Here is a 25,325-nt window from a genome sequence, read left to right as displayed (position 1 = left end):
ACAAACAACAGCAGCAACAATCAAACTAATGGCGGCCATTAAAACGTCCCAAGACCACAGGTACACAAGAAATCAATAGTAGATGTCACATTCCAGAACTGATAAGTTGACAGCATAACCTCTTTGGGTTCTGGCCAGTTTTTCCTTAAAGATCTTGATTGTTACCAACTTAGAACAATGCCTCAAGCGTCACGTCTGGTGTGTCCTAGCTTGTGATATACTGGTAACACTCTGGTGTGTCCTAGCTTGTGATGGTAACACTCTGGTGTGTCCTAGCTTGTGATGGTAACACTCTGGTGTGTCCTAGCTTGTGATAGTAACACTCTGGTGTGTCCTAGCTTGTGATGGTAACACTCTGGTGTGTCCTATCTTGTGATGGTGTGTCCTAGGGTAACCTGCATGCTATCGAGACTAGATCAAGTGTTAATGTTCCCTGCTTCATTTCTCTGGCCAGACTTGCATGTACAAGGAACATGTTCCCTTTGTTGACATTTCTCAAAGAGCTTAGCGAGTCTCTAGTTAAAAAGGGACACCAGTCAAGTCAAAGCTTACAGGGTCGAATTATTTGTGTAGATAACAATCTTATTTGTTTATAGTTGTGAATTTCAATCCTAATTTAACTTTTTTTTAAAAACCCATACTATGGGGGGGGGGAAGTCATCAATGGGTGGTGGTATATCCGGTGCACAGAATACGGAACTATTTGATAAGCCAAGTATTTTTTTTTTAAGTTTTTAGGCTCTCTCTTTTTTAGCATTGTAGATTCAAATGTCTAAGCCCTTTCGCTTCTAACACAAAGACATTATTATTTAGTGGTTACAATGACCTCTCAATATAATGACGACCTTTTTTCTTTCCAAAATCTCTCCCAATATTCCTCTTTTCATTTTCTAACGTTTTTCTTAAGGGTTCCATTATTTTGTCCCCACGTTTCTCCTTAACGCCTTCCCTTCTTTTTTTTTTCTCTCTTTATTTTATTGTTAAAAAAACAAACCGGTTCTTACCACTAAAAATGTGAACAAAGATCAAGATTAGAGAGATAAACTTTAGAATGAACATCGTCTATACATGTACTAGTCTATACATTCCTAGTATAAAAGTAACCTTGCCCCTTTAAGATGTTGCCAATTTGCCATCTATTGGGGCAGGGGATATAAAGGTTAACATCCATAGTCTACCAATTAAACATTTCTTCAAATAGTATACTCTGTGTGTGTGCAATTCAAATCACACAGCGTATATAGTAGTATATACCATGTATGTAGGCCTATATATAGTCTATGGCCTATGGTATACAGTGAGTGGTGTAATGGTCAAACATTTGGAGCCTTATGTGTAAGACATAATTTTTTTTTTTTATTCAGGATTGTTCTCTAAATGACTCGCTTCATTATGATAAGGAAAATACAGAACGTGGTTGGTAGTTGTACTAGCCACATGAAACTCTGGTTAGCCGTTGGCCACTAATGAAAAGGTGTACTTGTTGATTGTGGTATTGTAAAGTAAGTACAGTGTTACGGTTCCATTCTTAATTTTGACCTTTATCTTTTTTTTTAAGTTGTCACGCATGCTCATGGAAGTTCAGACCAGATGAAAATGACTGTTTGGGGTTCGATAGGAAGAAGTCATGATAAAGAAATAAGAACAAATGTCTGATCTTTCAGGAAACCAAGAAAGGTGTAGGAGAATCTAAATGCTGATGGGTATGGCTGATGGGTATGGCAACTTCAAATGTGAGAACCTTGCTTTACCTAGACTTTTCTCATATTGAACTGCACATGCAAGGGGCAGTAGTTCAGCCAAGCCAAGAAATAAGTTTTATAGGTCTTAAAAAAAAAGATATTCTAAATATAGAATTCTAATAAAACGACACAAGCTCAGGCCCGAATGGACATTGTTCTCAACCATGGGCTGACATTTATCTGGCCCAGTAGATAGAGAGCAGGGTGTGGACTGTCTCGAGCTGACGACACTTCTATGATTAGATAGAACGAATACTGCACTACAAACCTGGCAGCCATCTTATCATATCACCAGTACAACGTAACAATACGCTTATAACAAATATACAATGCGATGCCCCCCCCCCCAACAGACACTAACCTAGCCAACATTATCGGATAGAGCAAATCTTTTGTTACAATATATTAGCAAAGTCACGACTGGGTAGAATCAGGAAATAAAGAGGGATGGGTGGCCGAGTGGTACAGCGCTCAGTTGAAAGGTCTGTGCTTACGATCTTAGGTCTCAGAAGCATTTCAAGCTTGGGTTGTCCATCCGTGACAGTCTTAGCGTACCTGGATTACTAACAAGTCTTAGTGAACAATGTCTATACGAAGTGTTCCATGTCAGAATCAATACCTGTGTACCAGGATACGCTGAATGGCAGGTCACGTGTTCTTGTCCAAGCGTGTTATATGTGCTACTTATATATAGAAAACGACGCTAGGACACATACATAAGATACAGAATGCAATTAGAATAATTATAAATGCTGGTATATCAGTTAAGTCGTGACATCATTGAGTTTATTTTAAGTAAATAATAATTAATCCACCTCTGTAGGAAAGAATTTGTTAACATGAACTTGTTTTTATTAAATTAAGATTTCCACATATCAGCTTTTAAATACATGTATGTAATGAGATGGGTCTGTCGACGTTAAGCGCGAGTTTATTATTTCTAATTCATACACATTACAATTTCTGTTTAGGGAAAAGGAAAATAATGTTAATCTTCAACATATAAAACTGTGTTTGAGTCTGAACATTTTCTGTTCGAAAGAGGGCACCATGCTTACAACCAGCTCTCACCTTAACCTGACAAGAATAATGATGCTGTGAACATGAACATAATATATGTAGAAAAAAACAATTAAAGGAGTTTATGTTCAACACAAACTCGCAGGCGTCTCCTAAGGGTCGAAAGTCTCTTGCATATGTTTACGTCTACATTGCGAATACAGTTGTAAATTAACAGAAGAGCTTATTAAATCTTGTTTTAGAAAATGTTTCCATGCATGTAGATACAATATGATTACTCTTTTCTTTTCACTGCACGCTTTCAAAAGACCATAAGTAGTAGAAGCAACTAAGAACAAAACAATTGACTTTAAGAGTTTTTTTTTTTTTTTGCTGTATGTGCAAACACTTAGAATTCTTAAATTTAAAGCAAAAGAATTCATATTCAGAATACCAAAAATAGCCCCTGATTCTTGACTTTTCGAGCAAGATAAGGGAGATCATTGAATTTCATTTCAAACTGTCCTTTTAGTTTCAGAGATCTAAATGTGAAAGTAACGACAGACAGAAAGCACAATACCCGGAGTGCTTTATCCCACGGAGTCTTGCTAAAAGATTTAGAATAAAAAGATTATCTTCTTGTTTATTTTATTATTTTGTTTATTAATGCTGCAGCTTACATTCAAGTTATACAAACGTGGTCGAGGTGAGACTCTGCCACTGTGCAAGTTGTACCAACCCTAGATAAACACCCTGGTCAAATTAGAAACTAATCTGACCCTAGGTCAATACCCACGTCAAGCTTTTCACATGATTTACATAAGATGTGTCGGCTGTGTATGTGTGCTGTACGTACACGTAGGTGATGTGTATCAGAACATTTCATTTAAAAAAACAACAACAGCCATATTGGATTTAGCATCTAACAAATTTTAGAGTGAGTGCCACTCCACCCGCAACTGTTTATACCCGGCTGCTGTGAGTCACAAAGTGGCCGTTAGTCGGGAGGAGGGGGTATCGAGGTGTGTGAGGTTAAAGTCTCAACTGATCCACTGCACTACCAAATCTCCTTCTTTCGCTCCTTTTTAGTTGTTTTTTTTAACCACAAGATACACCTAGATCTAGCAGTTAGCTCCCCCTAGCTTATTTCATGGGATTACTTAAGCCATATGTTGACAAGGGCGGGAAACCAGTCGTCTGAACCATGTCCCGCCAGATGGATGAATCATAGAGAACCACATGTCTTCGGCACCGTCCTTGTAAGGGGGAGAAATATTGCCACTCGGTCCGTCCACTGCCTGTCATGGAACACCCCGGTAAGAAACTGTTGAATGGGACGATGGCGTCTGCGTTTTACAAATACAATGTAGGCCAACATACGTCACAACAGGGCAAGGTGCTTCAAGAATAACTGGCTTTACTTTCATTTAGCAAACAACAGAAGGAAATGTAGAATATGTTGCCAATTTAAAGAACGCAAGAGACATTCCGATTAAATCACGATATAGTGAATAGAATGTAGACATATGGGAATAGAATGTAGACATATAGGGTGTAGAATGTAGACATATGGGAGTAGAATGTAGACATGTAGGGTGTAAAATGTAGACATATGGGAGTAGAATGTAGACATGTAGGGAATAGAATGTAGACATATATAGGGAGTAGAATGTTGTAGACATATAGGGAATAGAATGTAGACATATAGGGAATAGAATGTAGACACCATATAGGGAGTAGAATGTAGACATATAGAGTGTAGAATGTAGACATATGGGAGTAGAATGTAGACATGTAGGGTGTAGAATGTAGACATATAGGGAATAGAATGTAGACATATAGAGTGTAGAATGTAGACATATATAGGGAGTAGAATGTAGACATATAGGGAGTAGAATGTAGACATATAGGGAATAGAATGTAGACATGTAGGGTGTAGAATGTAGACATATAGGGAGTAGAATGTAGACATATAGGGAGTAGAATGTAGATATATTGGGTGTAGAATGTAGACATATATAAGGAGTAGAATGTAGACATTTATAGGGAGTAGAATGTAGACATATAGGGTGTAGAATGTAGACATATAGGGAGTAGAATGTAGACATATATAAGGAGTAGAATGTAGACATTTATAGGGAGTAGAATGTAGACATATAGGGTGTAGAATGTAGACATATAGGGAATAGAATGTAGACATGTAGGGTGTAGAATGTAGACATATAGGGAGTAGAATGTAGACATATTGGGTGTAGAATGTAGACATATAGGGAATAGAATGTAGACATATAGGGAATAGAATGTAGATATATTGGGTGTAGAATGTAGACATATATAAGGAGTAGAATGTAGACATTTATAGGGAGTAGAATGTAGACATATAGGGTGTAGAATGTAGACATATAGGGTGTAGAATGTAGACATATTGGGTGTAGAATGTAGACATATATAGGGAGTAGAATGTAGACATATATGGGGAGTAGAATGTAGACATATATAGGGAGTAGAATGTAGACATATATAGGGAGTAGAATGTAGACATATATAGGGTGTAGAATGTAGACATATATAGGGAGTAGAATGTAGACATATATAGGGAGTAGAATGTAGACATATATAGGGAGTAGAATGTAGACATATAGGGAGTAGAATGTAGACATATATAGGGAGTAGAATGTAGACATATATAGGGAGTAGAATGTAGACATATATAGGGAGTAGAATGTAGACATATATAGGGAGTAGAATGTAGACATATATAGGGAATAGAATGTAGACATATATAGGGAGTAGAATGTAGACATATTGGATGTAGAAATATGAACAAAAAATTCAAGTATAAATCAAGAAACATTTGATAAAATAAAAAAAAAAATCTCAATATTACATCGAAGGATGTCGATTTATTTTGCTGTTAACATAAGAACTCTGCTTTGCCATCCATTGAATGCCAACAGATTTCACAGATAAAAACCAAAGACTTTCTTTGAATGAGTTAGGTTGTGTTATTTCTAACCCATTAAAGCAAAACAGAACGAATAAATCAACTCCTAAGCTAATCAATTATATATCATGTAGTTTTGCAGTAGAAGGAATAGTGCCAATTGAAATCAAGTGATGTATACACAATTTTCTGGTAGTTTGACGAGTTTATGTTTTTCTTATCTAGGTGTAGACAACTCGAGTGACCACTCCCAGACAGCTCAGCACAACTGTTTACCGAGCAAAACAATTCAACTGGGAATTTAATAAAGTCATGCTAGTTAGAAAACTTATTAACGGTGATGTAGTGTTTTTTTCTTAACATTGGGGGCGGGAGGAGCTTTGCTACCTTTTGATTTCGCCATCTATGCGTAAACACACCAGAATTGGGTCACATAAAAAAAAAATGTTTTGGCGCTAAAAAGGCTGGTCTCCATAGTAGGTCAAAGTTTAAGACACAAGTTCGTCCAGTGAGTAAACTGATGGAAGATTTTTGGCTGAAAAACTTTTTTTTTTAAAGTTCTCTCCCCTCTATGCCCATTCTCACCTCTTCCCTTTAAAACAAAGGTGGGCATGATGTCAGCTTGCAACGTCAATAATGTAACGTAGTCACTCCGTTGTTAGGCAAGTATATATTTTAAAAAATAGTATCTTTATCAAGCAAAGCTTATATCAACTCACTCTGTCTGTCTGTCTGGTACAAATGCTGTACACGCTATTTCTCCCACACCCATTCTCGGATCAAGTTGAAACTTTGCACAATTATGTATTCTTTCTAACAAAACATGAATCAATTAAATATTTTAGCAATTGGTTAATTTAATTAGTTGCCCTTTCAGGCATTGTGGTCTATAGGGCGGATGATGTAAAGGTCATCTGTTTCTGTGGCCTGGGGTCATTGCCAGCACAATGACCAACCGCCTGTACTTTTTCCCAACTAATGTCAGGTACCCATTAGAGCTGGGTGGACTCAGACGCGCCCGAAGATCCCGAAATTAAAAATAAGTCTTCACCAAGATTCGAACCCCGGACCCCGATTTGGAAGCAAAGTGCTTTACCACTCTGCAACCGCGCCTCAGATAATTAAATAGTGGTAATTAATTAATACTGTTGATATCGAAAAGGGAAATAAATCTAACAGAATTGATAATATATGGATGTAAATGTGAAGTTCTTCCCAATTAATAAGATTTTTTTTATTTAAAGTATGTTTATATATATATTTGCTTGTTTCTTATAATCTTGTTTAGGTGGACATTTTTTTCAGGTTTTAAAAGACTTAAAAGATACAAGTGTGAGAATTATCATTAAGACAAATAACAGATTGCCAGTCACCAGATGAGCATGCCATTTATTTCAATTTCCACTCGCCTGATAGATATAATTTAAATTTCAGACGCCTGGGACGACAGTAGCAAGTTCGGAATAAGCTCCCTTATCTAGGCTTATGAAGAAAAATCGTCAAGACAGAATAGTTCATTTATTACATGGAATAAAACATGTTTCTAGGATGTTAGATTCGCTACAGAAATGTTCATAAACTGATACTGAAAGTGGAGCCTACTTGTAACCCTTAGTGTCATTTGTCTGATATATTTGTCGCTTAATAACTGTACCAAAGTTTTTATCCTTCGGGAAAGGTAGCTTCCCTTGACGTTTCAACTGAATCAAATCTCGTAATGAAGTTACTATCACGAGATTTAAAAAAAAAATTGTGGGGAGGGGGAAAGTGGAAGAGAAATGTATATAACTCCTAAGTATTTGCAGCTCAAGAACGTGGCGGCCTGTGTAGGCCTAATAGTGTGTTTGGTTTTTGATGAAGTCAGGAAATGTACACATACCAGAAGATGTACTTCTTCTATGGGCACATAACTCTCTTTTCAAGTTGCGGGCCCTACCTAAATATTCACCATAGTTTTATACCGGGAGTCTTCAAGATAAAAAAAAATGAAACTGGTGATCTACAACGAGGTATTTGTAGGTAAGCCTCGCCTAACTGCGTAACATTTGTCAACTTTATCAAAAACAGGATCTAAGCCTGAACACACCTTTGTAGTAGTTGAAACAGGTTTAGTTAGGTGATTATTCAAGATGAAACTCTACAAGGAAAACAATCTCTAATCAAGTGGTTTGTTCAAATGGGATACAAATACTTGTTACAGTTGAAAATAAGATCGAATCTTGAAAATAAAAACATTTTTATATTTTTAAAGAATGATGTAGGCTTCTCTCACACCTGCTCATCCAACGATGGAAACAGTTCACCCAACATACGAAACAGTTCACCCAACATACGAAACAGTTCACCCAACATACGAAACAGCTCACCCAACATACGAAACAGTTCACCCAACATACGAAACAGTTCACCCAACATACGAAACAGTTCACCCAACATACGAAACAGCTCACCCAAAGTAGGAAACGTATCAAAACCCTCTACTACTGCAAACATATTCACTTGAACACTTCACGATCCATTCACTAAACAGCCACACTGGCTCGCGCTTTAAAAAAAATGTAGATCTAAAATAATCTAAATAATAGACCCAGCTCTTAAACACGCGTATACACACATATACACACACAAACCTGACAGGCAATGTATAATTAAGACTATATAATTAAAAAAAAAAAGAACTTTGGCACAAACAGAAATAACCTCAACAGCAGCTTTGAAGCTGCAACTAGGTTCCACAAGATCTTTGTTACTGTTCCTTAATCTCAACCAATGACTGAAACGATTGAGTCGTGGGGGTGTTTGTACTTTAAAGTTTATTTAGTCATGAAGTGAAACTATCATGGTAAGTACATTAGGGTCAAATCTTATGCCTCAAACTGTTACTACAAACTCTACATCGCTTGGAACATTTTAACACAACAATAGCACTTCCTCCCATGTGACGAGAATCGAACTCTAGTCAGACGAGATTGGGAAAATAAAACAAAACATCTAGAACACCCTGAGGCACAAGAAATGCTCAATAAAGAAATGGGCAAGTAAGATAAATAACTGATACTAAAATACAAAGCTAGATCTAAAACGCCTTCAGGCCAACGCATTAGCTGCAAAACTACGGGTAAACCCGATAGTGGCTCTTTCATTTTGGTTATTTTAGCAATCACACCAGACGTGAGAGTAGGGGGGCGAACACCACGCAGACTACTTGCTTCACACAACATTATATCAAGGCTATCTCAAATCGTTTACAAATTCATCCCGCCCCTCCACATTAGGACACAATAAGCATTCCTTCACATCTAAAAAGTCGCCTCCTGGTGGAATAACGAAGGGTGCTCAGACACGGTACCTTTGGGGAGACCATTGTTGGAAGTTTTTGAAGCATGCCAAGCGAATAAGACATCTTTGTTTAGTAGCAGAATGAGAGGTCTGCACTAAGTCTGTGTATAAGTTTGTGTGCTTAGCCGAGTCTTGTTATTATGTTAATTTTATTTTTAGTCTGCTTAATATGTGGGTGTGAGAGTATTCTCTGTGCTTCTGGAGTGCAACATTTAACAACAGAAAATGGAACTATGCAAGGGTGTGCAGCTTAGAAATACAACTCTAACAGTTTTATCACCACAAATAACAAATCCAAACTGACAATCTCAGCCTTGAGAAATGACACATTAACACGGCTTTCTCAATTTTATTTACAACGCACATAATCTATGGTACTGGAGTTGACCCAGACCAAGATCTCTTTGCAGTGTGATGATAGATGTGTACAGAGAACTCAATGGCCTGTCTTCCCGTGCAGCCTAAATGTGTTTTAATATTTTACATGCAAGACATGGCGTGTCCGCCAGCCATACATTACAAAACTATTTAACAAGAAAAACAAGTTTTAAGAGATGCAGATATAAATAGAGAATGTTCAACCTGTCACCCCAGTGAAAGTAGACATATTTGTATTCTGTGTGTTAGCCGTATCTGTTGGCCTGTACAGACAAGACGAAATAACACGGAAAGGCTAGAGTAGTGTGCAAGTAGAACCAACATTTACTTCACTGAGATGGTGTCAACAAGTATTTCAATTCTCCTGCTGCTGTAGAGGTGGCAACTTAGTAACTTCTAGATCTAGGTGATTTATAGTTTTGAATATCAAAATAATGAATTTAAAGAGGGGGGAAGAGTGAAGGTCGTAACTGTTCCGTGTGAGTTCTTTCGAGATATTTTTTAAGTGCCGGTCCCAAGGATCCCGCAGCCAAGTGCTTGCACCTCCTGTCAAATATACAACATATCAAATTATCTTTTCCTGAAATGAATAAGGTCGGATAGTCTAGTAACAGACTGCATCGGTGCTGACAAACCTTTTGGGGGACAAGAGACCATATACATTTTCTAAAACGCTCATCACGAATCGATCCAAAACATTACTTTAAAAAAGTGTATTCTCTGCACTTTTGGGCAATAGTTTCGAGGGGCCGCACAGCCCCGGGTCACGGATGGATGTGGTCAGTTTTTGCATCACTGGACAACACAATAGCGTGTATACTGTTGGTCATAGAAGTCAATGCTATTTCAGTGTTCTTCTGGGGAGATAAACCAGTTCATCAACTAGAATATCTACATTATTTAGTCAACATATTTGGAAGGAAAAAAAAAAGTGCTATGACAATGTCACTACAGTCGTGTACCTCCCATATCGTCACACATCCGCACACTTCGTCTCGTCGCCATTGTAAGCAGCTGTCATGTAAAATGAATGAGATTAAAACATATGCAAGATTTCTTATTTTGGACTTGCTTGCCAAGTGTACAGTCAGCAGATGAAAATGTGACATCAAAACAAAGTTCAATACGTTGGCAGTAGTTTAAGAATGTTGACATCATAGATGAGTCAGTCATGTGTTCAGAAAGTGGACTATTATTAGATCTAGTCGAAGTACTTGTACTAAATCCTGTGTACCGAGTTGAATTGAATTTAGTCTCTTAAAAAGCCTGGAATGTCACCATTCTGTAGCCTACTAACATGCCAGTGTGGCTGTTTGCAACCATTGAAAGTCACTAGCGATTTACAAATAAGGTCAAGTCATTAGTGCATGAACACACAGACTACGTCAAGAAGTACGCAGACGTGACCTAGATAGGTAGATCTAAGAACCAAACAAACAAAAAATGCTTGAAAAAAGTTAGAGCATCTTGTCAGTAAAAGCTATCTTTTTGTTCTTTGCATCCCTTGCCTCTAGAAATCAGCCTGGACAATCGACTACTAAGAAGACTTGAAGTCTCAAACTAACATGCATGACTGGATTAATTCATGGAGACGCGTTGGACGTCATTATCTTCTCTTTTGAAGTCGGTGGAACGTTGAAGTAACGCTGGAGTCGCGGTGGCTGAGTGGTAAAGCGCTCCAAACCGAAGGTCCCGGGGTCTAATCCTGGTGAGGGTATTTTTTTTTTAAATTTCGGGATCTTTAGTGCCCAGCTGATAGGTACCTGACATTAGTTAGGGTGAAGTGAAGGTTTGTCGCTGGGCTGATCACATAAAACCCTCGTTAACAGTGGGCCACAGAAACAGATGACCTTTACATTATCTGCCCTATAGATGGGAATGTCTGAAAGGGGAAACATACTTCTTAACTTTCAAGTAGCTTCTTTGATTTCAAAGATAGATGGAACTTATTTCTTAAATCTCAATAGCGTAATGATTGATAAGCAAAAAAACAACAACAAAAAAACAGGCATGTCTACAATCAACCATAAACGTATATAAATCTGTAGACTCTAGATTGATTTATCTTTGAAAAAAGCGATGGGCATATTTTGGACCGGTCAGCTTGGAACTTAGAATAGACATGGGTAAGAGTTATTGAAAAGTTAATGATAAGGCCAATGAGTGTTTACTTGAGGTAAATCTACAAAATATCCTCTTTTTGTGGGAGAGTTGGCTGTGTGGTAAAACGCTTGGTTTCCGAAACTTGTGTGAAGACTTAGATTTATGAATTTCGGGATTTTTAAGGGCGCCAGGAGTCCAAACAACACTTGTGACTTGTGACATTAAGTAGGTTTTTCGTTGTGCTATTCACATGACACCATCGTTAAGTGTGGGTCACAAAGACCTTAATATTATCTGTCGTATAGATTTTACAGGATTATTATAAGGCCAAAATATACGAAATCTAGGTTAAGGTCAAACTCCCTGAAGAGTGTATAGAATTTACCTCCTGTGTGGAAATGTGTAAAGTATGCAAAATGTCTATAGGCTGTGAACACAAGGAGGACAGTTCTCTGCTCTATATAATAACGTAGCTAAGAACCCTAATGCTGGGTTAAGCCATAGGAAGCCTACTTTACATTCATATATTTCACACGCCAAGAGATTCAGAACAAAGCTGTAACAGGTCAAATAGATGATTCAGGAACTGTCTTAATCATTATGCAACAAATTTCTGTGACTTTATTTTTTAGAGAAACCAAACCAAAATTACCATTCAAATTAATTTTCTTTCCTAAACTGAACGAGGGTATTAAGCAGCCATCACAATGGCCATGCATTTTGTTTTCCACCTGTCAGGTAACGAGAGAGAATTAGGAACAAGATGTGTCCAGGTATAGCAGTGAATCTAAAGTTAAAACCTCCATCTCACACGGAACTTACGTTGTTCGGTTACATAGCCAAGCAATCGATCCCCGAGGGAAGGGTTTAACAGCAGTAGTACTATAAGTTTCCCTTTCAGGCATTAAGGTAAGCTATATCTTTAGCCAACGGTTAACAAGCAGAGTGTCATGTGGTCAGCACAACGACCAACTTAAGTCAGGTACCCATTAGAATTGACTGGACTCAGGGGCACCATGGAAAACCTGGGATTTTGATGTATTTAAAATCCCAGCCTTTACCGAGATTCGAATCCAGGACCCCAGGTTCGGAAGCCAAGCATTAAAGCATTCAGCCACCCCGCCCCCAATCAATACTGTATCATTATCTTCAGCACGTTTTTAGTCAACAGACCTATAAAACACAGACACAAATTGGAAAGACTTTGAGCACAAAGAAACCTTCTGACAAATTTGATTGAAGCGGTGTGCATAATATTTTATAAACTGGCGATGTTGACCCCATTGTGACCTACCTTTTCCAAGAAAGCGTTGGCCCATTTGGTGAAAGTCTTTTTCTGAATGCTTTCTCTTTCATCTTGAAGGGCCTTGATTCGGCCCTTCTCAAAGTTCTGTGTCTCAAGGGCAGACATGTCACTCTGCAGACATGAGCCTCGGTTTGGTTTCCCTCCTTTTATGTTTTGTTTTTACAAGCTGCTCATTTCTGGTCACCGTGACCTTTATCTATCCTGCAGTCACCGTGATCTGTTCAGTTTTATCTGAGGAATAGTAAAATAGTCTTAATTAGAGAAACTACAAACATAAGTAACTCAACCTTACATAGGGATAAATAGTATAGATTCAAGTTAAGTGTTGGTAATTAGAAAGACCACACAAAGAAGTAACTCATGATTACAAACACATATAGATAATGCCGGGTACATTGTTTTACTGATAAGTACTCGACATTTGTTTTGCTAAATAATAATAATAATAATATTGAATTATAATGGTAACAACTTAGTATATGCCCCCCCCCCCCCCAAATATCCCTCAAAAACCAAAGTACCAGGCAGATGAAAGGGAGAGAAACAAGAGACTGAATCTTAAAAAGTTCACTATGATGTTCGCTTCGCGATAGCTGCGAATTGAGAGGGAATGGTGCGAAGTTGCGGTATAGTCAACAGTGTTTCCCTGTCCTATACCCCTTTTCATTCATGGATACTGAATGGAGGGACAAACTTTTTTTTCATTGCATTGTACCAATGTGTTATCAATACATGTCAATGGACGTCTATAACAACGGAAGTGTTTTGATTTACACTGTTTGACACAAAACCACTGAAAACTTGAAAGAAGAGCTAAAAATAGCTCAGAAAGGTTCAGGGGAGCTACAAATAAAATTGTGACTTCATATTAAGCAGAATCTGAATGGGTCTACATCTAAGTTTAGATCGAAAAGTATAAACAGGGGGAGACAAAGGGTGAAGCCATTCACTTGTATATTGGGCTTTATTTCAAATCTATCCTTGTGATTTTATTTTTCAATTGATATGTAACATGTGCCTTTATTCCAGGAGTAATCTGCTCATATATGAATTCTACAATTCTATTTAGTGGTATTATGGTGTTCAGCATTACATTTGGGGATTTGTGTTTTAGTGGTATTATGGTGGTCAGCATTACATTTGGGGATTTGTGTTCATTGATTCACAGAGCCCAAACTACGCCTGTGTGTATCTAGATGTGCTTCTAAAATTATTACAATGTAATAACCAAAGAACGGCAGCAATCTAAACCTTTAGGCCTTAAACTAAACGACATAAATAAAGCGGTTTTTACACACACAAAAATGCAAGTGCTTTTATATATGTGAGCCTATGGACAGAAGTGGCTGAGTGGTAAAGCGCTTCACTTCTAAGCCTATGGATTTCGAGTTCGAATCCAGGTAAAGACTGGGATTTTGAACTTATTCCGATAGGTCACACCCAACTCTAACGGGTACCTGAGGCAGTTGGTCATTGTGCTGGCCACATGACATCAGAGTTAACCGTCGTCCACAGAAACAGATGAGCTTAACACCAACTGCCCCCATTGACCAAAGGTCTGAAAGATGTGCATTAACCTCTGGTTTTTGTTAATTCATACTTGAGCTTCAGAAGACTGAGGCGACAGAACTAGACTGTTACAGTTCAAATATATCAAAGTCGTTCATCAACTGGCGGCCATTACTGTCAATAAATATATAAAGTATTCCACAAATAGTTCTCTGTGTGTGAGTGCGTAGCCACAAAAGACAAAACAATCGTTAGCAGCACAAGAAACATGTGTTGTTGTGTGTGAGTACGCTTCGTGTTGTGACCAACGTGTTTTGCCTAAAATAGAAATAGTGTAATAGCGTAAGGACAACACAGGCACAGCTGTTACACACACACACACACTAATTTGATGCTAACTGAACAATTTCAGACATTGTGACAACTGATAAAGCTTCAAAGTTATGCAGATAACTAGAAGCTAACTGAGACTCGTGTTTCTGTCTATATCAGTCATAAGAATGACGCTAAAAAGAAATCGTGACACACCTATATGGTCTTAACAACCCCTTCAGTTTTTTTTTTAAATATTTCTATTGATACCAAAAAAGTTCTTTGAATAATTTGATAACTTGTTTGAAATTTCTTGTGTAGTTCAGTTGGATAGCAAAGTGATTTTAAACAAGATTGCAAAAAAAAAAAAAAAAAAAGAGTTTGTGTCGAAATACAAACTCGGAAGCCGCACCCTCTTCACATTTAACTCAAGAATGACTTTGTAACTCATGCAATATTAGTTTTGAAGACATTGTTTTGTAGTTGGAAAATAAAGACAATTTATATATTTTTTTAAATCATTGTAAGCTTGTCTAGCCATATAAAAATGTATTTTTTAAAACTAATTAAAATTAATATTGTTATACCTCCTGCACCGATACTTACAGAGCGCTGGTGCTCACTGTTCAACGCGAGTTATAGACGCCATGTACATAAGAGGAATAAGGACTGTTTAGAACAGGCTGAAGTGATCAGCAAGAGATTGGGTCTCAGCTGTCTGCAACTAAGAGACATCCTACGTGCTACCAATGAACTGTATTGAGGACCTGGAGCAACACTGAGAAGTGTGTCGGCTGGGAAAGGGCTGGAGAAACTAAAGACAAGACTTCAGGGTTTGGTAACTGTTAGAAACAGCATCCACTATTCATTTCCTTTCGTTGAGAGCTTGCCTTCAATTTAGAACAATATTAAGTACGCATTTTAACACACACACACACAATTAGCTTTCCACCCACGCTCTGGTAGATCAATGCAAACTACTAAACACACTTTAAACCACTATGGTTCTTGTGCTGACGTAATCAAAGGGCTCCGATTGTTTCAACTAGGACATCGAAGTTCTACAATAATTAGATTAACGATACAGTACTCGTATTCGATCTCGCGCCCCCTCTCCCCGGGCTCCTACCATAGTCTACAGTGACTCTACAGAAAGATTTTCGATACTTTAGCTGCCGGTGATAAAAATATAATCTTTCTTTTTGTTAACGACATCTACTTTGAAGATAATCGATGCTCGTTGTAAATCAGTGGAGTATTTGCGGTGGGTGTGGTCTATTGCGATGTCAAGTGGGGGATGAAGGGGGGATGATGACACTCGAGGCAACATCATTGAGAGACTTTATATGGCAGTCATCACATTGAGAGAGCTAAACAATGGGGTCATGGTTCACTGACGTCTGCCAAATATGACATACATTAAAGTTGCAGCATGATACACTGACACACTAGACATATACTGAAAACACTGACACAGTAGACATATAGTGAAAACACACTGGACATATAGTGAAAACACACTAGACATATAGTGATAGCACACTGGACATATAGTGATAACACACTGGACATATAGTGAAAACACTGACACACTGGACATATAGTGAAAACACTGACACACTAAACATATAGTGAAAACACACTGGACATATAGTGAAAACACACTGGACATATAGTGAAAACACTGACACACTGGACATATAGTGAAAACACACTGGACATATAGTGAAAACACTGGACATATAGTGAAAACACTGACACATTGGACATATAGTGAAAACACTGATACACTGGACATATAGTGAAAACACTGATACACTGGACATGTAGTGAAGACACTGACACACTGCACATATTGTTAAAACAATGACACAATGGACATACAGTGAGGTTACTGACACAATAGACTTAGTGAAAACTGACGCACTGGGCAGATCGTGTTGTGTGCCCTTATCATGACTGTGTGCCCTTATCATGACTTTATGGACTTACCATGACTGTGTGAACTTACCATGTTAAAAGAAAAGCTTGCCTATGTCCCTTCACTTTATCTATATTCGGGGAAGGAATTTGTTTACAAAGGGCTGATTTCAATGTTATTGCTTTTTCTGAAGATGCTTTTGAACAAACTTTGAAACCAAGTCAAGACTGACAATTCAACCTGAGCTGGGTGGCCAGGTACAAGTGTCTCTCTAGCAGCCGACTTAAAAGGCAGGTAAGAGAGTGCAGGTGTGAAAACTAACCCCCCCCCCCTTTGTATCTGATTGCATTAAGAGTCAAGGACGAAACAGATCTCACAGGCAAAAGCGGATTTGCAACAATTACGGATAAACCAGATCTAGCCCAGGATTCCAGTTTTTTTTCTTTCTTGTATTGGATTTAAGTTTGTGTGGCTTAACCTCGAAACATCAGAACAAGGGGGCGGCCAACCTGGAGGAAGTGTGCCAAATAAAAGTTTACATCGTCTGACTGGAAGTGACAAGCAATGATGGGGAAAAAAACTTGAGTGTTAAAACTAATTTTAATTAAAGAAGTAAAGTAAAAAGTAAAGTTCCCCTTTCTGACCTTTTGGTCTATGGGGCAGATGATGTAAAGGTCATCTGAATATGTGACCTACGGTTAACGAGGGTGTCATGTGGCCAGCACAACGGCCAACCGCCTTTACTTTCCCCAACTAATGTCAGGTACCCATTAGAGGTTGGTGGACTCAGAGGAGCCCGAAGATCCCGAAATTAAAAATCCCAGTCTTCACCACGATTCGAACCCAGACCCAGGTTCGGAAGTGAAGTACTTTACCGATCAGCCACCGCGAAGAATTCCTTAAAATTGTTAAAACTACTTTTAATTATTGCAGAATTACTTTAAACGGTTAAAACTACTTTTAATTAATGGAGGATGACTACACATTGTTATAACTACTTTTATGTAAAGAAGAAATGCTCCAAAGAAAGTCTCAAAACTACTTTTATTGAAAGGAGATAAGCTCCAAAGTGCGTTCCGTTTCTGATCAGCGACCTACTTTATCAAGCGGCTGGACAAAAGATGCAAGTTCAGAGGTAACAGCCTTCCGGACTTTGGGACCTTGTAATCCAAAACATTCACAATACATACTCAGAAAAGTTGTATTTCTTTCATTAACATGTCTGCACCATTTCAAACTAAGTCATCTATAATCTTTATTGTCTTCTTTCTTTAGTCGTGTTGGAGTCTGATGAGACAAGTCTTGGGAAATCTTTTCTTACGTAGTGATAGAGATAGACAGAGACAGAGATACGAGACAGAAATACGAGACAGAGATACGAGACATTCTTAATGTACACTTTGTTCTACATAAAGTTCCGAATGAAATTGTCCATCAAATCAAAACTACGGCTCAAATACTTCCGCTTTGTGTCACGTGAAGGTTTCGAACTACTCACTAACGCCCTGACCTCGCAAGCGATCCACTTTTTCCATTCAGATGTGGGAAAAAGTGAGTTGGCTACAGGTGAACGTAACCTGAATCAAAAAGAAATGGTTGCCAGGCCTATCAGAAAGTCTCGAGGACACTACGAGGGGAGTGCGTGTACTTCGTTCTGCAGCGGTCAATCAAAGTGGACGTCTTGATTGGATTGTGTTTGTTTTTGTTTTGTATTTTATTATTATTGTGTTTTTTTTTTGGAGGGGGGGGTATTTTCTTTCCTCCCCTAACCGTTCCAGATGCTGGTCATAGGTTTTTATTGGGGGGAGGGGAGAATTCAATGCAAGGGGGAAACAACTTCTTACAGTTCTGGGGAAACTTATTTTAAAGTTATTGGTAGTTCCATCCAAGAACCAGAGATCGAGGTAATAAATAATGTGGTCAAATGATGTGTGTCATGTGGCTAGCAAATTTACAATTCTTCAGAACTCTTTTTGACCCAATAACAAATGTGATACTTCCAAACAAACAAAAACAACAAATCTCATTGGAGATGGTCGCGGGACTTAAAGTCCCAACAATTGCTGGTCTTGGGGGTTAATATCCTAGTCTGTATCTGGATGCGAACCAGCTCTAAGTAGACGATTGCCACGCCAATACAGACACCCAGGTATTATCAAGCAAGCCTGATATAAATACAAGGTCATGTCCTCAAAGTGACAGTAAGGTGACAGGGTGACATTGGTGTCATAACGAAACAAAAAGTTAGTCGCGGAGCTCCACGTGTAAGCCACAGATCTGAGTCACTTACCGTAATCTCCGAACACAGTAGATCCAGGACTAATCCGAAAGTTTGGTCAGAAATTTCCAGGAAGAGGTCGAAAGAAGCATTCGACTAGAACAAGTTACCACACGCGTGTGTGTGTGTGTGTTTGACCCACATCGATTTGATTTCTTCTTCAGCTGAACACAGATAACAAATGATAGGAATTCATGTGTTCTAAGTGCAGTCCATTCAAAGCTACACACACATACACAGGTTAACACTATTGTGTTTCCTCTGTTATCAAATGACAAATAAATTCCACATAAAAACACATTGCCAGATGTGTCTTTGTAAAAATATTTTTTTGCAACTCGTAATTTGTACGGTATACATTTACTTGTTGAATAACAAAAGTTGTGGTGGGTGCAGGGTGGAGTACAGATAGGAATGTCCCGCCCCAAATTTAAAGTTGACGTGTCTTGAGTCAGTTGTGGCATATGTGTCTGTTTACGTTAGGTAGGAGTTAGCCTTCCCGAGGCGTAGCACCCCCCCCCCCCACGCACCCGTTTTTCTCTCCTCCCCTTGAGCTCTCCCACCCCTCTAAATCTAGCTGACAGCATTACTCACGACCCGACGCACGTGTGGACAAGATGGGAAAAGGGGGGAGGAGGGGAGCAAGCGGAAGTGGCAGGAACCTGTTAAATAAAAAAATCATGAGTTTTTAATGAAATGAATTTAATACGGGGGTGGGGGTGTGAGGGAGGTTAATGAAGACTTGAACATTCTGTATGAAGGCGCTGAAAATAAAAGTGAAAATACAGACTTACAGTTTAGACGCTCATTTAGAAGAATAAAAAGAAAATATATTGTCTCTAAAGTTGTACGTATATCTAGAAGGATATGTTGATGTATATGGGAAGATATGTTGATGTATATGGGAAGATATGTTGATGTATATGGGAAGATATGTTGATGTATATGGGAAGATATGTTGATGTATATGGGAAGATATGTTGATGTATATGGGAAGATATGTCGATGTATATGGGAAGATATGTTGATGTATATGGGAAGATATGTTGATGTATATGGGAAGATATGTTGATGCGTAAGGGGCGATGTGACTAAATGATTAAAGAATGTTGGAGTCACATGAAGTGAGTATACAAAGGTCTCCATAGAATGTGTTGGTGTGTTGGATCAAGTCACTAACAACTGCAGAACTTAATTCAAAAGACGCCCTAAAAAAAAAAAAGAATGCGACTTCAATCGGCCCAAAGAAGAAACATTTACGGAAGCTCGGGTCAAAGGTCAAGCCCTGGACGCCAGCCACCAGAAGTTGTTTGATGGCCGTGATGTGATGTACAAACACACACACACAGCCTGGATCCTTTTGTTTTCTTTTTTTAGCTTTTTGTTTTCTTTTGAACCCCCCCCCCCCTTTTTGTTACGTTTTGTTCCCCGTCATCTTTGGAGTTGCCAAACAACAGCGGCAAATGTTTCCCTAACCACAACGGCAAATGTTTCCCTAACCACAACGATAAAGTTGCCAAATAACAGCGGCAAATGTTTCCCTAACCACAACGGCAAATGTTTCCCTAACCACAACGATAAAGTTGCCAAATAACAGCGGCAAATGTTTCCCTAACCACAACGATAAAGTTGCCAAATAACAGCGGCAAATGTTTCCCTAACCACAACGGCAAATGTTTCCCTAACCACAACGATAAAGTTGCCAAACAACAGCGGCAAATGTTTCCCTAACCACAACGATAAAGTTGCCAAATAACAGCGGCAAATGTTTCCCTAACCACAACGGCAAATGTTTCCCTAACCACAACGATAAAGTTGCCAAACAACAGCGGCAAATGTTTCCCTAACCACAACGATAAAGTTGCCAAACAACAGCGGCAAATGTTTCCCTAACCACAACGATAAAGTTGCCAAATAACAGCGGCAAATGTTTCCCTAACCACAACGATAAAGTTGCCAAATAACAGCGGCAAATGTTTCCCTAACCACAACGGCAAATGTTTCCCTAACCACAACGATAAAGTTGCCAAACAACAGCGGCAAATGTTTCCCTAACCACAACGGCAAATGTTTCCCTAACCACAACGATAAAGTTGAGCAGGAAATCCAATTTTACTCACGCGGAAAACACGTTGTTTTACTCACACGTATGACGTGGGAGTTTGGCGGCGGCGTCAACTTCATTTCAAGATGATCAGAGTGTACACGCTTCTGACTTGAATTGTGGGCTGGGCACATGCAATGACTCATGTACGACTCTTACTGTGACGGATGGTGGTGTGGATGGTGTGATGGGTCTGTGACGGATGGTGGTATGGATGGTGTGATGGTTCGACTGCTCACACAGGAGATGTGTGTTTGAGGCGAGTGAGCATCGATGTCAGCAGTAAGAGAACAAATGACTCCCCGCAATGTAGGTAGGTCTTTGAGGAGAAGCTGGGTGGCCATTATAGGAAATAAGATGCAGTAACAGAGACATAGGTACATACGGAGATGGATACAGACACAGACACATGAAGAGACAGAAAGATATATACAGAAAGTGAGACATATAGACACAAATACAAGGAGAGACACAGATTCAGGGAGAGAAACAGATACAGGGAGAGACACAGATACAGGGACAGACACAGATACAGCGAGAGACTCAGGCACAAATAGAAACATAGAGAGCTATTGATACATACAGAGAGACAGAATCAGACATTAATACAGAGAGAAACAGTGTATGTGTGAGTGAGAGAGGGAGAGATACAGATAAAGAAACACAGAGTCACCAATACAGAGACACAGGGTGAGATACTGATACACAGATATAGTCAGATGTAAAGAAACACAGATACCATGACAGACTCACAGAGATGCATGGGCGGAAGGATAGATGGTCATTCAGACAGACTGACATGTTATACGGGCGGACAGTGAGAAAGAAGAGAGAAAATATCCCCACACATTGCAGCAATAAATGACTGTCTTCCAGAAGAAATGTGAAGTCTCGTTTCCAAGTTGAACTCAAACCCAACAAAACTATCAGCCAGATTAGGTTGAACATGATTTAGCTAAGTTATCAATATCCCAAAGACAAAATGTGGCTGCACTGAAGTCATGACCAGAACTTTCAAAATGCACACAGCTAGTCAAGCGCGAGAACTTCATCACGACAGTGTGAGCACAAGGACGTTAGAAGCCAGATTACTGAGACATCTCCATAGCGACATAGATGATTATTGTCAGGGCTAGGTCAATGTAACTTTTGATCAAGCGTTATGTCACTTTGTTGTCAGCTAATCAACCTGTTCATTAAATTATACCCAGCCCTCCCCACCTCAAAAAAAAAACAACTAAATATAGGTCAAACAGCTTACATGTATTCTAATCAATCAGTGCGGTAGCGAAATATAATTACATTTAATATGTCAATAAAGAGATGACACAGATCGACAGATGCAGGAGAAACTAATTCATAGAGATTTACATTGAGAAAACTGAGTCAATGTATTTATTTATGTGTACATTTTTAAACAGAATACAGTTTTGCGTTCATAAGTAGACAATACGTTATAAGTTGGGTGTTTGTGAAATTGCATAGAACTAGAAAGGGGAGAAGATAGAGACATATTTATGACAGGTAGGAGTTACAGTTCCTCAAAAAGCCTGGGATGTCTAAGAAAGTGGGAAGTCTGTGTGTGTGTGTGGGGGGGGGGGAAACTAACTTGACGGAGAGAAAACGTCTAATACATGTGAACAATCCCTTATCCTCTGTTACTATGTAGACGAAGATTGTCTGCAGGTTTACATGTATGGTGTGAAATCCATTGACAATTTGTTTTTTAATTGGCGGAGAAAAGGGGAGGTAATTAGTTTTTAAAAGGTGGTATAGAGTTATCAGCCCTGAAATATAGAGCAACTGATGTGTACTTGTTTTTTGTTTGTTTACATTTATTGTTGTTTTTTTTTACACGCGTGAGAGATTCGCTAACCAAACAAACAACAGAATCAAACTTCTCCAAACAACAACTAATGGAGTCACAATGTCACATAAACTAGCGTAGGAACATTGCAGTTTCCAAATAGTATCGAGATAAGGTAAACAATTGGCCAGACCGCGGAACAATACTGGTGCACATAGGTGCAAGGTGTCTGGTGCATAGTAATGTCACTAAGATGTTTCGCTCGCTAGATACCACACAAGTTTGAGAAGCAATAAGTTGAATGTAGTTTAAGACGGGGTGACGATATGGTCAAGATTTAAATGGCGAATAATTCCCGAGTGTCCGAGAAGGATCTCATGGATGATAGCAAGTGAAATGAATATACAACACCGGTGTGTCCGCTCAACCGTGACCATGACAACAACCATCGAAGGAATGTCCGATCGAAAATTGTCACCAAACTGACCACAGACGGTTGGTACTGTGCTTCCACAACCGCTGTGTCATTAAGACTGAACAATCTGTATGAGATACAACACACTTCAAACTGATATCAGAATTATGTCCAGAATTAACTGGCAGCACACACTACACACCAATAAAAAAAATTATAACCTTACAGACAAGATATGTAGAAGACTCTTCTGGCCTATTTCGCCACGGAACGGTCAATTTAAGGCGATTTTCGAGACAAAGGAGCCTCTGGTAGACGACAAGTGTCTGTGTGTGTGTGTGTGCAGGGGACAGTACTCTGACAGAAGTAATGGACTGGACTCACAGTTCTGGGAAGGGATAGGGGTGGAAGCCAGCAGATGTCACCCCTCCCTGCAGCAGGTCTTAATTGATTTTAACACTTGTCAAAAGTTCTGCCTGGTTTAGGAAACATCCGCAGGCGTTTGTTTTTGGAAGACTTGACCAGTTTCCTGTTATGAGCCAAAAATGTGAAACAACTAACATGGTAGAAAATGGCGTGAAAATAAAAAATGTATCTATCTATACGTCTTAAAAAGACAACGATGAGCAAATAACTTCAGCTCTTAAATTGTGTCGAAAAAATAAATTCAGGCTTATTTATTTTACATTATATTCTTATTTCCAGTAGATATATTTTTGCAGTTTTAAAGGAATGTTTACTCCCTTCAACGCTAAAAAAGATTATTTCTTTTAGCAATGATACAAAAACAAAATCTACTTCCGAGAATATATCTGCTGTTTATGAAATGCTAACAAACACTTGCGCTAACACAAGTCATTCAATGTGAAAGCGGTCTCAAACAATTTTTCCCTAATTTGGCTTGGTGTGAACACAGCCTGAATCAGTGGAAATTATATTGAACTGGTGTGAACGCACCCTGAATTAGTGTACGTCGCATTGGGTTGAGGTGAACGCAGCCTGAATCAGTGGACATTATACTGTACAATTGTTGACGCAGACTTTGGTTTGAAACAATGAAGGAATCGGGTGATTTTTGGTTACACAATCAACATTTCCGATAGCGCTGATCCCTTTAAAAGATTAGGTAAATCCAGAAGCCAAGCCAACTAAGATTAGGCCTACAAAACTATTTAATTAACTTATAACTATAACTTTAACTATATAATTAGTAAACAAACAAACACAATTGTCATTGTCATATGCAATTTCCTTCGCAGTGGTTACAATTAATAACCCACGTTCAGACACTCTACCTCCATTACTGTGAAGTATAGTTTTTTAACCCCTTTCACGCCTCCAGTTGTTTTACTGCAGTATTCAAAACAACGAGAATTAATTATTCACGTATGGAAAAAAAAAACAGCGCGCGGTTTGTGTACAATGGTCATTAAGTATGCAAAATATGCAAATGTGTGCTAATTCAATTGTCAGCGGGCGGCAGGCAGATGTGCAACATGCAAGACAGACAACTTTATACATGTTGTAGATAAGTGCCAAGTCCCGAGTCTCTTTCTCTGTGTGTGTGTGTGTGTTTGAAATGTCAAGTATGTACTACAGATAACATCAATCAAGATAATAAGAAATATGCACTAGGTCTATATTTGGTTAGTCTGCCGACCAACAGTACAAAGAAAAATAAATATAACATTTTATTCATAAATCTATAGTGAAAAAACAACAAACAAGGCGTCTAGTTCGTTCTTATATCGTTTAAATGTACACCCAATATTTATATAATTTACTAGCAGAAATACACAGCGTTACCACTGGTGGCGTGGGAAGGGGGTGGGGGGCTAATGAGTTCTAACATATACTAAGGTCTCCGCAATGATCTAACGAACATTCTTGCCAAGTTTTATAAAGATTGGACAAACAGTGTTGATGTCTATAGGGAACATACATACACATACCTTACATTCTACTTTATATAATAGATAATTGAGGTAAGGTTTTGAATTACCTTCCCATGACCCAAGTTCTATAACTCACTGTTACAAAAGTGTAATAGTTAACACAGGCTATAGCAACTCTAGCCAAAAGTTCTTTTCTATCTGCGGGGGCTTCGTGGAGCAGTTTAATTTTAGGTTCAACCTCAAACTGTTAGCAACGGTGCTATGTGGCCAACA

General features: G+C 38.7%; 1 protein-coding gene across 5 annotated transcripts in view; it reads right to left on the bottom strand.

The window, feature by feature from the left end:
- Positions 1–25,325, bottom strand: part of LOC106053715 (spectrin beta chain, non-erythrocytic 2-like) — a 135,789-nt gene that overhangs the window by 90,932 nt on the left and 19,532 nt on the right. For 4 of the 5 annotated variants that reach the window (XM_056024907.1, XM_056024911.1, XM_056024912.1 and 1 more), the window contains exon 2: positions 12,800–13,042. In XM_056024907.1, the coding sequence (XP_055880882.1) occupies positions 12,800–12,916 (117 nt within the window). In that variant the 5' untranslated portion in view covers positions 12,917–13,042. Of the gene's footprint in view, positions 1–12,799; positions 13,043–18,843; positions 18,989–25,325 lie in introns of those variants that run through there. The other variant, XM_056024908.1, reaches the window with a different exon arrangement.

The sequence above is a fragment of the Biomphalaria glabrata genome, chromosome 3 (assembly GCF_947242115.1).
Source record: "Biomphalaria glabrata chromosome 3, xgBioGlab47.1, whole genome shotgun sequence".
Classification (NCBI taxonomy): Eukaryota; Metazoa; Mollusca; class Gastropoda; family Planorbidae; genus Biomphalaria; species Biomphalaria glabrata.
Note: the sequence above shows the minus strand (reverse complement) of the source record. Positions and strands in the feature narration are given on the sequence as shown.